Genomic DNA, 17,422 nt, shown 5'->3' with positions numbered 1-17,422 from the left:
CAAATGCTGTGTAAGATACAAGTTATTTGCATATCTTATGGATTTCAAATTACCCCTTTTTACTTGTGGAAGAATAAGTTAACAGACATCTTTCTTAATGGCACAACGAAAACCACAGCTCTAGTTGTTGGCCAAGGTGAAAAAAAGTAAACAATTGAAGAAATACAGTGGAGGATCATATGGGAAATCTGACCGTGCCATTAAATAAGTAAGCAGTGTGGCCTTGTACAGAAAGCTGTGTGAATCAACCCTTATCAAAAAGGCTATTTGCAGAATAAGAAAGTGCTTAGAGCAAGCCGTAGGAATATGGAACATCTTTTGAACACGTTGAAAGATACAAAAGTTTGAAATTGTTCAACTCAGGGTCTGGGCATGAGGAAAAATGATATAATTATCAAAATGAAGTGCTGCAGAGCACCTACTTAGTCTCAGTATAAGAAGAAATGATATTCCAAAAAAAGTTAGACATTTTCATGAAACATTAAAGCAGACTGTGGCCCACATGGTCACAGGTTATAGTAGCAACCAGGACTTTTAAATGGCAATGGAGGAATGTGGGCGTGAATATGGATGAGAAGAGAAAGCATAGCTATAGAAACAATGACCGACTATGCAATGTATAACTGGATGCCCAAAACTCGAACTAGTTTCCAATGGAAATGAACGTGTAATGTAAGACCAGAGGGACCTGGGTGTCCTGCAGAAAATAACCGTGCCAATTGAGAGGATTTCAGGCAAAGACTTAAATGAGTCTGCTGTGAAAGAGTACTGTTTTATGGGTATGTTTCCACTATACATGAACAAAAGATGGATTTTTTTTATCCCAAGAGACATTCTATGATTTCAACATTTGTTTCATCCTGACTTCTGACAGAAAAATAAAATACTAGCTTTCTCTGAAGTGAGAGGTTCTAAACCACATATCAGACATGTCAAACTCCTTCATTTCAGCGTTTTTATCTACATCACCTTTACAGTGATGCTTACGAAACAAAATACTTTGTCAACATCTTCCTGCATTTACACAATTACTTGTTGGAGTTGTAGTTTGGATGTAGGGTGTCTATTCTTCTGTGTAAACCAGTGTATCCTAACTAAACATTTCCTACAACTAACTATCTTGTGATTTTGAAAGTATTATTTTATCTTTTATAATTCAAAGTTGACAAACATCTTTAAAGTCAGAATTTTCACTCAGAAAAAAAAATACTTTTGTACAGAAATTCAGGTTTCGCGCAAGAAACTATTTTGTTGGCTTATTCCATGACTTTTCTTTTAGTTAAATGTCACACTTCAACTAGACTTCAAAGAAGCTGTACCATAACAGAGCACCCTTCATATCAGAGCAATAGCTGACCCTGGGGAGAATCAGTTGATGACATGAAAAAGGTCAAAAATGGGTGAGGGGTGGGTTGATAATGTTAAATGGGAGTTAGCCAAATCCTGGGGTGCAATTCTGGAGACAGTAATTAAGCATTGCCATTGTTAAGGCACTACAATAGAGAGTAGGAAATGAGCAAGCTTGTAATAAACAGCAATGACAAAGGCATATTTCTTTGGTCACCTTTACAACAGAACATGAGGTTTCAGCAAGCCGAAAGTAGTACAATGAAGCTATCAGGAGCTCAGGAAGACCTAATATAGGTTTGTCTACATGTCTCATCAAACAGGAGCATTCCCATCAAAGATCTGACTACGATAAGGACATGTTGTACTAATATTACTTGAATAAGAACAGATCTGCTTATCTAGGACAGCAACATGTTTATCAAGGCACAATACTGAACTAAGAATGAAGTTGGAAATTTGCAGTATTTCAAGAAAATCTGGTAACTGGATTTTTCTTCTAATGAAGAGGGCATAGTCAGAAAACCATCTTACAACGTGTTAAATGTCAAAACATTTTTCTCACAGTAATAAATTTGTATCAAATATATTTCAAGGCTTCAAGTGCCACTGAGTACAAGCACACAGCATCACACAGCCCTCTCAGTGTACAAGTGTCTAATATTTTGGAGACTCACAAATAGAAGGAGAGGAGAGGAGAGGAGAGGAGAGGGGAGGGGAGGGGAGGGGAGAGGAGAGGAGAGGAGAGGAGAGGAGAGGAGAGGAGAGGAGAGGAGAGGAGAGGAGAGGAGAGGAGAGGAGAGGAGAGGAGAGGAGAGGAGAGGAGAGGAGAGGAGAGGAGAGGAGAGGAGAGGAGAGGAGAGGAGAGGAGAGGAGAGGAGAGGAGAGGAGACGAGAGGAGAGGAGACGAGAGGAGAGGAGAGGAGAGGAGTGGAGAGGAGAGGAGAGGAGAGGAGAGGAGAGGAGAGGAGAGGAGAGGAGAGGAGAGGAGAGGAGAGGAGAGGAGAGGAGAGGAGAGGAGAGGAGAGGAGAGGAGAGGAGAGAGATTGTGGGTAGAGTTGCACAGCCTAATCACAAACACATACCTTCTGTGTATTCTTTCTCCCCTCTTTGTCTGTAGTCTTTCTGGGTAGGCAATAGAAGAACTGAGGGGGAAAACTAGGTTCCTTATGTCGCCAGTATCTCCCTGGCAAGGCTGGCATGGAGGTAGAAAACTGGCCAGGTAAGGCAGGTCTGGAGAAGATACATGCAAGCAGCCCACAGCTAAGCCATGTCCCCTTCTGTATGGACAGAACTCGGAACCCCCTGGAAGCATGACCAGAGTCCTTCTGTATTTTTTTGCCAGATGATAAAGTCCTCAGGCCATGAGGAATCTCTTAACTACAAGAGTTAATAGCAATGTTGTTCTCAATCTGGTCAGGACATTTGTATGTTACAGTGACGCACCTGCACACCAGCATTCTGCTCAGAGATGAGAACTTGTACTTTCCTCCAAGTTTCTGAAGGACAAGGCTGTGGAATAGTTCTCAAGAAATCAGGGGTAAAAGATCACTAGTTATTCAAATGCAATACAAACATAAATTGCATATCTCAGCAAAAGCAAAGTTTTTGATGTATAAGATCCCTGGGAGATGACAGCACTGGCAGTGCCAGTCTTCTTAAGCCAATAGACTAAATAAATTAAAGGCAATTTTGTTGTGAATTTCACATGATTACACTTTATTTCCATTAGATACTTCTGCTCATAGGGCTTGGAAATGGGCAGAGATACATCTGTTCTGCACAGAGCCAGTCTGTGACTGTTTCTTTACTTACTAACTCGTTTCACTTCCAAACGTCATTTCTAAAATAAAGCACCAGCAGTTACAAATCAAATCATCCATACTAACTTGGTTCTGCCAGGTGGGTACTGCTACCTTCCTGATATCCTAGGCAGCCTACATAAGTCTCTGATTTTGGCAGCAATTTTAGCTAATGTGTTAAAGCCAGCCATAGAAAAGTGCTGACAACTGCAAAAAAAATCAAAGGGTAAACCAGACATTTGAATTTACTAATGTACTTTATGAAGAAAGCTTTTATGTTTTAGTACTTTTTTTGTATGCTAAAGCATATAAATGAAATAGAAGTATGAGTAAGTGAAAGAAAAGGCAAATGAAAATTTAGATACGTAAAGTTGAGAAGCTTGTCCTAAGAAGCAGAAAGAAATATTTAAATGGGGGAAGCAGGAAAAAAGCTATCTACATTTTGGAGCAAATATGATGTATATACATATATATGCTTAATATTTAAATACGTTCACTGTTTTCACATCTTATGTTTCTAAAGATCTGTAAGGATAGTGCGATGTGAAAGGGAAAGTGAAGGAAAAGGAATTATTAATAATTTGAAATTACTAGTAGAAGGGAAACAAATAAGACTGGCAAAGCACGGCAATCAGTTATTCCAAAAAGTTGGATTCTGAATAATGAGAGTGAGATCGGAGGGTGCCTCTGAGGAAGGGAGCGCTTGCAAGCACCAGGAATAATACCATGGGGAGGGCATAATTAACTGTGATGGCAATGAGAGCGAGTTCATACATAAACATACAGCAGTGGTATAGAAGAAGCTCCAAAAGACAAACCCAAGACTTTGTTGTCTCACATATCTCTACCTATGACCAGGTGGCAGAAAAGGGAACTCTCAAACGCAGCCAATAAAATTTGATTAATCTCAAAGGATGACAGCAACAGACTAGCAAAGAATGGCACATTAAGTTAAGTCTTACCTCCTTAAAAGAAAATACTCTTACATGCTGTAATTGGGAGGGAATGGTACATAGTTTATGCTTAATCTGAGCTCTGACCTCTTGGGGTACTTTTCTTGCAAGACTAGGATAAGTTGTCCATGATGTGCAGTGTGTGTCATTCCTTGGTGTCCTGGGATGAAGAAGGGGACCAAAGGGAATACTCTGAGCCTTTGGAAATTATGGACTTTATGAGTGTTTGTACCAGCTATTTCAGTGCAGTTCAGGTATCTAATTAGAATAAACAGCTCTAAAGAGGAATGCAGAGGGCAAGGTGGTACTGTCACTTTTGGAGACAATAAAGACAATAAAGGTTTTAACAAGGAGTATCCTTCCTATTTCAGTAATTTTTCCAATCCAGAGAGTCCCCTAGAAATGTGCCCTTGTGGACGTAAACACTTTATGCCACATCTGCATGAATCAGTGTATTTTTCCTTCACAGATTTGCCATATGAGCAAGCCAGGAGATCAGCGTGGACGAGTCACACCCACCCCAGTCCTCAATCAAAAGGTAAAAGCACCTGCATATGTCTAGCCTGCGGGCCTAATGCACATCTGATGCAACCTGGATAGACTCTGAAGCGAACCGGTAAGAGCTACCTCAGCATTCAGCTCTGAAGGATTTTTACCTGTGCCTTGGCTGAAAAGCCTGTTATCTGTGTATAGGCAATACTGGGACAGCCACATCCTTGAACTTAGGCTTCATCAAATCTATGTCCATTGTAGTCTTATAAAACTAAATCCTATTGTGACCATCATCAAGTGGTTAGAAGCAAGAGTTTCAGGCCTGTGATCTATCACAGGTTTGGTGACCAACTTTCAAACTTGAAAAATAACTACCTGGGTGTTTGCATTTTCAGCTACTCAGCCATCATCCTCAACAGTTCCCAAAACAGAAGACCAGCGTCCTCAGTTAGGTGGGTATAGTTTTGTTTGAAATATGCCTGGGTGTGATGGGGTTTGTTGAACATGCTGAGAAGGACAGCTCTCACCTACTAATCAGAAGCAAATTGCAACATCTCATTCAGACCACTAATGAGATCTCCAGCTGGTGACCACTAAGTCTGAGTTGGCTTTACAGCTGGATCTGACATGAAGGCTCCCATGGCCATTGAAAATTGCTTTTAATAATGTTTAATGGCAGTGACGTCCTTGCAGCTGTTAAATAAAGTACCTAGGTAGAGTTTAGGTACCAAGGTGGAAGGTAAGGATGTCAAAAGACCATATACTCCACAGCAGTTGAAATGCTAGCAGTTGGAAAATGTGCACAAGCAAAGAAATGAAAATGTATTACAGCACACAGAAACCTATTTGAATTGGGCTCCTGAAACAGGAAAACTAGAAGGATTCTCAGTCTGTCGGGAAACTGAGGAGAAAGTAGAAGTTTCAGTTTGTAGACTAGTGGTTTTGTGAAACGGGTACATTTTGTGCTTTCAAAGCAGCTGATCCAAGATGTAGGACTGAATCCCTTATTGTGAATTTGACTGTGTTTTGGACAGGTAGCTAGAAACCACTACAGAGATTCTGAGTTAGTTATGGCTTTTGTTAGTAACAAAAGGGTAGAAGTTGGAAATAAAAGAGATTTGGAGGATATCCTTAGCTCAGAAGACTCTAAGCCTTTTTTTTTATCACATGGACTTCAAAAAATTATTCTGGTTTTCGTTATAGCTAAATAAGACTGTGCACATGATTACATCTCATTAACTCATATGCATGCTGCCTGGGAAGTATTGTGCTGCTTTTTGCCCAAATAGCATTTTATCTATTCTGGCCTTCTAACCATGAGAATCTTTGAAGAAATATACTGATGATTTATGTAAGTCCTTAGGACCGTTTAATGGCTCTGTGTGAGCTGCACAGATTATTTAAATGTATAAGGAATGTATCCTGATTATCTTCTTGGCTGTAAAATTGGCAGCCGTTGGAGAGCAGCTGTCCAGAGACGAGGCAACCTAGTGACAGGGTCATTCAGCGAGGGGCTCCGGGCTTTGCTAGCAGCCCATCGCTTTGACTTTTGTACGTCTGTCACAGCCTTCCCTTTTCGCTGTTGTACTTCAATTCAGGCCTAAACAAGTTTTCATTTTTGGAAGGAATCCCTTGAGGAAAACATTGAGATGCTACGGGCGTTGCATGGCTGACACAGGCTCTTCTAAAAACCCTAGATGCAAGGTTAATACAGGGGATCCCTAAGTGGATACTAGCGACAAAGAAGAATTGACCCAGCTACATTGCAGAGGTTCAGCCAAGTACTCTCAGCCCTACTCTGGAGGCTCTTTTGGCCCAGAAAGAGTTAGCAGTGGTGGTGGGGAAACGAATGTGGCCTCACAAGAAGAGAGGCTGGTGTCCTTTGCGAAGTGGGCTCTCACCCCATTACCTGTCTGTGCCTGTGGGACCTGGCTTGCTGCAAGAGCTGATAGCACCAAAGGATGCCCTGTGTGTACGTGTACATTATTTAAGCAGGAATCAGGATACTTCCAAAATTGCAATGTGTCTGAATATATGTTTGTGCACATTAATACGGTACAAAAGGCAAATGTGTATCGTTGCAATTGTTCACTTGCACAACAAGTTTAAAGGGAAAACATGCAAATATTGCAATACAGAGAAAGGAGTCACTTTCCCCAGTGTTGGACATGCAGTCCCATCAGGCAGTATACACTACACTTTACAAAGTTAAACCATAGGTCCTAAAATATTTGACATTATTGTTACATGATTTTAAATCTTTCTTTCACAATTTTATAGATCCATATCAGATTCTTGGACCAACCAGCAGCCGACTTGCAAATCCAGGTGAGAAGGGATTTTGCTGATTTAGAAGGATTTCTCTTCACTGCTAGTGTCCCCACTTCAGCTTTAAGGCCAGACCTGGAAGGTGATGTGACCAATTTTAACACTCTTCAGTATGACTCAGTGGGAGCTGATGATACCCAATGTGTTGCAGGATTAAGTTTCCAAATTACACAAGGGTGGGACGGAGGCCACAGATTAAGACACATAAACTCATATATCTTAGTGTAGGTGCCTATATGTGAGCTAGGTGTCATATTTCCCATTATATTCATTGGAGATGTAGTTAATATAGCTCTCCACAGAGAGCTATTCAAATCATCCTGGAGTAGATGGTTACGTTCAGCCAGTCAAATACCTCATTAGAGGTATCTGAACTCCTTGTATCAATAGGAGTTCACTCAGTTCCTTAAATGTCAGGGTTTTGTTAAATGCTGTAAGATACCCCATATGGCCATTGGGTACCCCTCCAGAAGGGCATGAGTCAGATTGATCTGTGTCATGTGTCCCAGATTCTGTTAACCCACAATACAATGCCATACTGACCTTGCCAAATACAAAATTTTGGGATAAATAAACCAAACCAGCAAAAATATATAGGGAAAAAACAGGAAGGCAGAATCTATTTGCAAAGAATAACTGGGTTAAACATTTCAAACGTTCTCCTGCTTTAAGAAGGGAGCAGTGGGGTGCATTGTGGACAGGGGCTTGTAGCATATTTTAGCTAAAGACAAGGAACCTTCTCGGTGAGTTAATAACACTGATTGTGAACTGTGCAGATTTCACTGTTACTGGTCTGAGTCTGCAGAACACGCTGTGGCCATACACCACCATAACCAACATCATAATCTGCCACGGTGGATTGACACTGTGCATGCCACTTCCTATTTCCCTTGGCTTACAGCCACAGGGCAGTGTTCCTTGTTCCACATTTCAGGTCTCCTCAACCCCCAGTAACAATGTTTCTTCTTACAAGGATTGTATGGATTTTCAAGGCATGAAATTGCCAAAACACGGATCCATTTCCTTTCATTTTATCCAAAGTGACATCAGGCACCGTTCTAGATTAGCTTACTTTCTAAACAGTTTTGCATCACATAGGAAAGCAATTAAATAAGTATTAAGAACAGGATTTTCCAAACGGCCTAAGGCAAGTGGGTTTCCAGGTGATACTGATCTTAACTGGAAGTGGAGGCCTACCTCCCTTTAATATGATCGTAAACCCTAGCTTTTACAATTTTGTCAAGTGTCCATTTAGTAGACTTTGTTACTGTGGAAGGCACTAAATCTGGATTGGGCCTTTTTTTTTTTTATATTTGGATATGGAATTCCTACACACCATCATTCCTGTGCTTTAACATGTTTTGTGTGTTTATAAATTGGTGGAATTACTTTCTCATTAAAAGGAAATTGACAGCAACCATTTATTTTCATAGGACTATATTTTACATTTGGAAGGCAAGTGTTTATGTTAGAACATATGTTGGATTGCTTATTCAAAAATTTGTGTTTTGTCCAGTGCTGAACTGTTTATTGATTTTCAAGGGCTAATCCTCTTGTTATGTTTTGTGTATTAAAACTTGCATGCCTTGCTCATACCATGGATTCTTTTGTTTGTTTGTTTACTTAATGCATGTTAATGGAACAGAAGAAATTCATTAAGGACAGTTCAGATAAATATCATTTAAAGGAATATGGGTTTCAGTTGCACTGAAGTATAAACTGCTAATGGATTTCAGATGCTACTCTAGCTTGATATTATAATTTGCTACTATAAGCTTTCTAAAGAAAAGCTTGTTTATTATACCCACATATCTGGTTTGGAGAAAAAAAAAAAAAGAAACCCAACTGATTCCTGGTCAGAGACATACTTAGAAGTTAGCACATACAAGCTGGTTGGCAAATTCTGCTGACATTGTGCTTGTGAAACAGATTGCCTTGCAAGCTGCTTCAGTTGTATTTTGCATCATTTCAGCACCGCTTTTTTAAGAAATGCTAAGTTTTTAACATGAATATCAGTGGCAAGGCCCTCTGAAATCTACTCTCAATTACCTAAAATGGTCAAATTTTGTTCCTATAACTCTGGGCAACACCCTTCTGCAGTTGACAGCAGACAATAATTTTTTTTAAATATGAAATTGGCAGAGGAGCGAGAAAGAAACAACAACATTTTAAGTCTTAACTTCAATAATCATTTAAACTCATTGACACAGAAAGATGACAAAAATGTATTTTATGGACCTTTTCACTGTTCTTGCAAATGTTTTGCCCTATGGTTGTATGCAGTGCAACAGCAAGCTAATAAGTTTCCGTTCTGCATTTCCCCGAATGCTGCAAATGGATGATATGGTTTGGCACGAGCCCAGCTTTCTCTAAACTTCTTCATTTTGCGTAGGTTTATTCCATAGCAGAGAACATTTAGTTGCAACATAATGCTCTGAGAACAAGCAAAATGTTACGCAAGTGAAAGCTGTTTGTCCTGAACTTTAGAGATTAGTTTCCTAAATGAGCGCTGTATTATTTCCTCATCAATTGTCTACACTGAATGACATTAGGTAGCTATTAAAACTCCATGTAATGGCATTCTGCCACTCAGATGAGGGAAAACATGACACATTACCATTATCTCTGCTCTTTAGGATTTCGTGAGACAGGGCTGGGAGAAAGGGGACTAGTTAAGAGTAAGAAATAGGAACTGAAATTGCAACATTTCCTAATAGGGTCCTATGTGAGAGCCTGGAAGAATTGATGTCTTAACATTATTAGTCACTAGTCCTGACATTTCTATTTTGTTTCCCCCCCACAGGGAGTGGGCAGATACAGCTATGGCAGTTCCTGCTGGAGCTCCTGTCAGACAGCTCCAATTCCAACTGCATCACCTGGGAGGGCACCAATGGGGAATTCAAGATGACTGACCCTGACGAAGTGGCTCGGCGCTGGGGGGAGCGGAAAAGCAAGCCTAACATGAACTATGACAAACTTAGCCGTGCGCTTCGCTACTACTATGATAAAAATATTATGACTAAGGTTCATGGTAAGCGCTACGCCTACAAATTTGATTTCCATGGAATCGCTCAGGCTCTTCAGCCTCACCCCCCAGAGTCATCCATGTACAAATACCCATCAGACCTCCCCTACATGAGCTCCTATCATGCACACCCTCAGAAGATGAACTTTGTAGCTCCCCACCCCCCTGCTTTGCCTGTAACATCGTCCAGCTTTTTCGCTGCCCCTAATCCATACTGGAATTCACCAACTGGAGGTATCTACCCCAATACCAGGCTGCCAGCTGCTCATATGCCTTCTCATCTTGGCACCTACTACTAAGTGGGGAAAAAAAGAAACACCAGAAAAAGCAAAGAAAGACTTCTCGCTGGGATACAGTCCCTGATGAATTGCAATGAACTCTATTGGAGTACACAAATTAAAAGTGCCTAAAGAGACAAGTGAAGGTTTGGCTGGGGAAAAAAAAAAAAAACACATGAAAAAATAGATGTCAAAAAGACTTTTTGTAGTAGGGATTTAAAGGAGATATTCAAGAAGTATTAAGATACTAAAATGTAATGTATATGGGCATCGACTCTGTGGACTAAACAACAATAGACTATTGTAGGTAAAAGCATGAAATGATAAGGAAAACCTATGAAAGCTAGCGGTCTTAAAAAGTTGATAAGCTTATGTGTAAAGTTTGATACCTTGCTAGTGCAAAACTGGGTCTATACTACAGCAATATAAGAAAAGTCTATAGTGACCTAACATATGATATAGGAATCATTACAAAAGAGAAGGGAAAAAGGAAAAAAAGGAAAATAAACCTACCTGTATTTAAAAAATAGAAACATATCAACAAAAAAGGCTGGTTTAGTGTGGAAGCTGATTTGGAATATGACAGCATTGTTTTGGTTAAAATCAAATGCATTCCATTCATCAGAGTGTTATCAGCTACTCAAACTGTGAAGACAACCCAAACTTTAAGATTCCTTGACAGTATTACAGGAACCCTGAGCCAAACATTGGAAATGAGAATGTGCTGAAGGGCAAGTGTATGATTGTGTATCAGAGGCCTGCACCTGACAGAGGAAGCAGAAAGGAGAAAGGGGAGGACAAAGGTGGTGAGAATGGGAGAAGAGAAACTTCTTTACCAGTAGAGACTGAAAAGACTGAAAACTTAGTAGCGTTGGGACTACGAAGAAACACTCGTTTGGACTTGTGAAACATATTGCTCAGTATCACACCATTCCCAGTATTACAGGAGGGACAGACTTGATTTTATAGTAATAAAAAGAAGTGGAAAAAGGGAAAAGCAGAAGAATTCAGAAATCAGAATATGCATCTCTTTTTAAAAAAAAAAAGTGAAACTGGAATTGTGTTTGATATTTAAAAAGTTACCAGTTAGAACCTCATCATTATTAAGGGAGTTTGTTTTCTATTGGTTAAAGCAAGAGACAACCCCTGACTGCCAAAATCAGAAATCATCTAAGTATTTTTGTTAGGCGGGCGCCAGTTTTTCTTTATCGAGTCGCGAACGCTGTGCGTTTGTCAGAATGAAGTATACAAGTCAATGTTATTTTTTCCTTTTTATATAATTATTATATAACTTATGCATTTATACACTACGAGTTGATCTCGGCCAACCAAAGACACAAAAAAGGGACAATCAAAAATATTGTGGCCTTGAATTTTAACTCTGTATGCTTAATGTTTACATTATGAACATATTAGTACTTAGAATGCAGAATGTATGTAATAAAATAAGCTTGGCCTAGCATGGCAATTCAGATTGACACTGTAGTTTGCATTTGCATTTGCATTTTTAGTGCCTGAGACGTCTATCAGATCTCCTACTCACAATGTTACAATACAATAGGCATTTTGATTTAATATTCTGTTTTTTGAAATCTGGCAATAATGAAAATGTTGGACCAAATAGCAATGCTTACACTAAATTCAAAGTGGACAGGTGCTGTGTATCTTCTTTTCCAGACAGTTCTGCTAAAATACTTGCAGCCCATCTTTAACAGTGCCTTGCTATTGCTGTCCTGAGCTTCTTTTGCCCAGAGATTGCAACCATGCCCAGTTCTTTAAGAACTTCACGGCCAATGAAGTCTGAAGGAGGCCTCTAAGGAAGAATACTGACACCCAGAAATTATCTTTTGTTGCCATCAGATTACGCAGCATAATCTCAGCCTGAGATGTATTTTCATACTGAATCATATGATGAATTACTATGCCCCCTTGCTATTAATACATACTGTATCATTATTAGTAAATAAAGTGAATAATGAATAACTTCCATTATTCCTCACTTTAGAATGGAGTGTATGGTAGCTTGTTAATTTGTCATTGTAGTCCATCCTGGCAGTTTACAAAGGACAGGATGTTTTCTCTCTCTTCTAGATTTAGAGGCTTCCCACACTGTACCCTAGGCCCCAAAACTACATCTGGTGCCTAATGGCATGACTCCATTTTTTTTGCAACACCAGCTGAAGAACTGGTCTGGAAAATTAGCACTGATACTTATGAGTGGTTCTCCACAGCAGGCAGTGTTTACTGCAGAGACCCCAGACAGCTCAGACCTCCAACTGTATCCCTCTTTTTTGCTGTTCTTTTGTCTCTTTTTTCAGACAAAATGGGTGTGGTTTCAGGTTTTATAGCAAATGTTCTGCATATCTGTTTTGAGGAGCATTAATCGGTGCTGTGCAATGGGAGCCTACTTGCTGGACTCCCATGTTATGGGTGTCTTGGTGGTAGTTTATAAGCACATGATTGTATTACTAATGTTTGAGACCTGAGCAGTGGCATCATAAGCCTTGTGATCATTTGGGAAATAAGCACTGTAAGTCTAGATCTCTTAAAAAATAAAAACTCTTGGAAAGGTTAGAAAAACTTAACTCTTGGAAAAGGTTAGTCACTCACTATTTTAGAAAGTTATGGCAGGCACACCTACATTCTGACTATAACAATAATAGTTTGCCTTTCAGTGGAAATACACCTACAGACACTTGCTATCTATTTCATGTGTACTTCCAACTCAAAAAAGCGTAAGTACTTTGTTGAACGAGCTTTTAATTAAACACTTTAAAATCCAGATAAAACAACCATCTTTGTTTAGATTGGCAAGGACATGCCTGGAGGCCTCCAAAGCATTGCCAGTGTTCTGCCTGCAGATTTCCAGATTGTGTTGCCTGGCTGCTATCATGTGCAATGGGAACAACATCCCGACATTAAAATAAAGGGTCCAAATCCTACGACAAGGATGGAGTCACAGCAGATGGCTTGATGGAGATCATTCATGATGAAGAGCAAAATCCTATAGTAGGCCATGGGTAGGTCACTGGCGAACCAATACAGGACACCCATCTTTGAGCTACACCTTTTCCCAGGACCAATTCACAGCTTCCCAGGAGCACTGGAAAATCTGGATTTTGCAACCCTGAGGGTGAAGAGAAGATTGAAGGATGGAGAAACCCTATTGCTGATGCATTGGGATGGGTGGCTCTGCTACTTGCAGGGCCTTCCTACCCCCAAGGGTAGAAGCCACCCCGCAGGGTCTTAGTGCTGGAGGGCAAGGACCAGCCCAGTGTCCCAGATCACTGGCAGAGGCAAAACAGGCAGTGGACCCATGGTAGCATCTCTGCTGCTCACTGCCTGCCACTCAGTCTGGGCCTGCTACTGGGAGCCAGGAAGACCAGAGTAAGGCCAGAGTTTTAGGGGCTGGTTCCCAGTTCAGACCATGACAAGGCATGGGCCCAGCACAGCCAAAATGCTCAAGGAAGCTGAGCAACTCAGCATCCATACCATAAGAGACATTCACGTGAGGCTCAGCCAGACCCCAAAACCTCAGCTGAACTTGCTGTCTGTTTGCCATTTAAGCATTTGGATGCATGGACAACATGGCCCTGATGAGTCCACATTTGTACAAGTTGGTCATGTTGATAACTTCATCACTTTGTTTAAATTAGGACTTCTTTTAATGTCAAGTCTCATAGCATATGACAGCACTCTGAGGACTGCTCTGAAAGTAGAAACTTTATTTTCCCCTGAAATTTAGAGATATACATATGTGCTTATCTTTCACCAAGAAATATATGTCTGAGAAGCTACACTGTAAAATGGGTAGTGATGGTGAGAAAAGTTTTAGAAGTAAAACTAGGAAGCTCAAATTTCACTATTCTCAATCAAGATATTTCCCCGATATTAAAATGGTTTTAGTGAGTATATAAAAGATACCTTTGAAGGATGTATTTTGCAGCATTTATATTGTGAGTCTTAAGGGAAGATCAACAGAGGTTAGGACAGCACAACACCAACTGTACTGAACTCATTCACTCCCCACACTTCCCACACTCAGAAGAGTCCATGGTGTGTTCCTCAAATGCCACATCAACTACACGCAGAAACACAGGAATCATCAGTGATTTAGTCTTTCTTCTGCAAACTTCCCTTGCTCAGACTGTTTCCTACTCCAGCTAAGATCTAATTTTAAAATAAATTTTAATTATAGATACATTAAAAAAGGTACACGCACCCCCACACTCTATATTATATGCTTAATGATTCCATGATCTTTTTGTGTGCATTCTTCTCAAGTTTTGGTAACATCAGGGGAATGGCCCTGAAAATAGCCTCTGCCTGCCTAAACTGTTGTTAAGTCAGAACGGCATCTCATCCATCCAAAGGATTCAGTTAACTCATGCCTGAATTTTAGCTGCCTCCTAAAGCAATCCTGATGGAGCACAAGTGCTTTGTTTCTTACCTGGTCAGTGCAGGAAGCCTTTGGATATCTTCACAGCAGATCCTGCATGCCTTTAGGACCTTGTCTTAAGGAGATTAGGTGCTACCATGAAGGCTCACAATGGACTGTGACTAGTCCTTAACTTGGCTGGGACCTTACTGACCATCAGCAAGACAAGCCTTTTAATGAGTGACAGGTAACCCAGTTACATGGCAGCAATGCCAAGTGGAAAAACCCCAGGGCTCCCTTGTGCTTTCTTGGTAAAGATACTCCATCTTTCCCCCCCCCCCCTCACTGTCACATCCCTTGCTGTGTTGGGGTGTTCGGAGAGCCCTTCCTTAGCAGAGCTCAGCTAAGAGCTCACAGCCCTTAGGGTTCAGAGGAGGCCACCCTCCAGCACTTGGCATTACACTGAGGAAGGCAAGGGCTAAGGAGTCCATGCAGCCTCCCCCTTGGTTAATTAGCACTATGGCTTTCCCTCCATAATGAGCGCTGCATGTATACACACCTGGTCAAGTCATGAAGCTCTTGGCTATGAACTCCCTCAATGCCTCTCACCTTGTGGTTGTGTCTTGACCTCTGAGCAGACCACATGAGTGGGCCACACCAGGATTTCAGCAAGAGAAAACATGAAAATGAAGACATGTTGTGTAAGACACAACGTTTTCAGGAAGCACACGAGGCTGCTTCTGGCTGTCCTGGCTCCCTACTTGTTTCCAGGCTTCAGCTGCAACCTTCAGAGTGGCTTGGCTCCACCACTGCCCCTTGGGTGATGTGACTGCTCCTTTGAGGCACTGGCAGCTGAGACTACATAAGATGAATGACCCAGTGAAAGCCTTGCTTGAAGAAGGGAGCTACTTGGTGAGCTGGTTCATGAGGACATTAGGCCAACTGCAATGTGGAAAGTGGTTGCAAAATGTAATGGCCATGATTGTTTAAAAAGGCACATATTTTCAAGAAAATAAATAAAACAGCTGGGCTCATTAGGCTAGGAATTGCCCTAAGCTGTAGTTTTAAATTAGTGGAGTGAGGACATCTCAAAGTCAGGCTCCGAAAATTTCTTGGATTGTGTACCAGAATATTGGGCCATATATATTTTATAAAAGAATAAAGGGCAGGATATTTTTCTATGCACAATCTTAGAAAAAGTTGTGAAAAAGCCTACTTGGGAAACCCCATCCACCCCCCTCACTATTATAGAACTGTTTTCCATTGTATACTTACTGATGTTTCCTTAACCACCTTCTCATTTGAAAAGGTCTCAATTCCAGGGTATTTCCACCCATTCCCTTAACACAGAGGCTAATATATCTCATTGTCAAAGGTTTTTTTGTTTTCCTGCTATTTTTGTATTTTGCAGTTTCTTCTGATTACGCTCCCCATGCATCACACTCCAGAGTTCCTAGCCTGCCTCAGTGTTTACAGATTTCCAAATATTTGTGGTTTGTTATCACACTCCCTTTGACTGGATGTTAGCCAAGCTTAGACGTATTCCACTTCACAAACCTATCCCTCTTCTTTGATAACTGTTAATGGACCCTTCTTATTTTTCTTATTTCCCCCCCCCTCCCCCCCCCCTCCTCAATCTCTGTACCTAGCCAGGACTGATGTCTTGTGCTGCTTAAACCATTTCCATCTATGACTTTCCTGACTGCCACCTCCTTCCTACTGGAGTCTGTACCACTCTCCCCAGTCAAGCAGCTAATATGCTTGTAGCCTCACCTGACTGAAAGGTCTTCCTTGAGCAGCTAAAAGACTCTTCATCCCTTCACCTCTGAATGAAATCTTCTTTGTTTGGAGCAGTTTCTTACTCATGAACTGAAAAAACTTTGTTCCTCAAACCTTTCTACCAACTGACTACTAGGAAGGTTTTTTCCAAACTATGCTTGTGAACTTGCTACACTGATTCCACCAGATTATCTCACACAACTTTCCAGTGTTAACTTTGGCCCTGTTCTGTGTCCTGGCCAGCCTGAAAACTGCTTCAGGCAGAAAATGCACATCCACAAGGCACCCAGTGGTGTGTTGCTGCTTAATACTAGATAATCATGACTGATGTTGCCAAAAAAAGTGCCTATACTTTTGTAGTTTTCATCATGACGAGGATGTCATTCTTCTCCACTGGAAACTTGAAAGCTGCTCTGCAGAAAACGGATACAGGGTTCTTAGAACAGGAGCAAGCACTTGGGCTAAGTTATTGCCGTGGCCTTTTTAGGCTTCAAAGCAGTCCTAAAAGGATATGAAAGACAAGTTTTAATTTTTAGACATGTCTTTCACTCATTTTTTTTCATTCCTTTTTGCAAAATTACCAGTTTGTATCAGTAAACCTGCCATGTAGACCCTTTGGCCACCTAAGACATGAGCGCAGGACTGCCAGGAGTGATATAGGGCTTCAAAGACCACCTTCCCACACCCTCCTGGAGAAGAGATGGAGGGCTTCTGAAGCTCTCCAGTACATCTGCAACAGCACTAACTACTGAGATGGTCAAATTAAAAAAAAAAAAAAGTCTCATTTCCCTTATGGTTTGGGGAGGGGTATGTTCACCTGCATTACGGTAGTTGAAATACAAGGGAGGTGGGAGTGGAAAGAAATTTAAAAAATTAATTTTTTTTATGGTTGAAAAATCACCCCATGCTATCTAGTTCTCAGAAAGACTAGTTTGGTACATCAGTATATTTCAGTTTCCTGGTATGAGAATGGCATTCAGATGACCCAGCCATGAGTCGGATCCTATTGTGCTAGATATAGTAAATACAGATTGTGACTA

General features: G+C 40.8%; 1 protein-coding gene across 2 annotated transcripts in view; it reads left to right on the top strand.

Annotated features, from left to right (window-relative positions):
• Positions 1 to 11,703, top strand: part of ERG (ETS transcription factor ERG) — a 64,812-nt gene extending 53,109 nt beyond the window's left edge. For both annotated transcript variants that reach the window (XM_037377505.1, XM_037377504.1), the window contains 4 exons: positions 4,572 to 4,640; positions 4,990 to 5,046; positions 6,875 to 6,922; positions 9,726 to 11,703. In XM_037377505.1, coding sequence (XP_037233402.1) covers positions 4,572 to 4,640; positions 4,990 to 5,046; positions 6,875 to 6,922; positions 9,726 to 10,246 — 695 coding nt within the window. In that variant the 3' untranslated portion in view covers positions 10,247 to 11,703. The remainder of the gene's footprint in view (positions 1 to 4,571; positions 4,641 to 4,989; positions 5,047 to 6,874; positions 6,923 to 9,725) is intronic.
• Positions 11,704 to 17,422: the final 5,719 nt, after the last annotated feature.

This window comes from Falco rusticolus, chromosome 2 (assembly GCF_015220075.1).
Source record: "Falco rusticolus isolate bFalRus1 chromosome 2, bFalRus1.pri, whole genome shotgun sequence".
NCBI classification, from domain to species: domain Eukaryota; kingdom Metazoa; phylum Chordata; class Aves; order Falconiformes; family Falconidae; genus Falco; species Falco rusticolus.
This window is presented reverse-complemented; position numbering and strand designations above follow the sequence as displayed.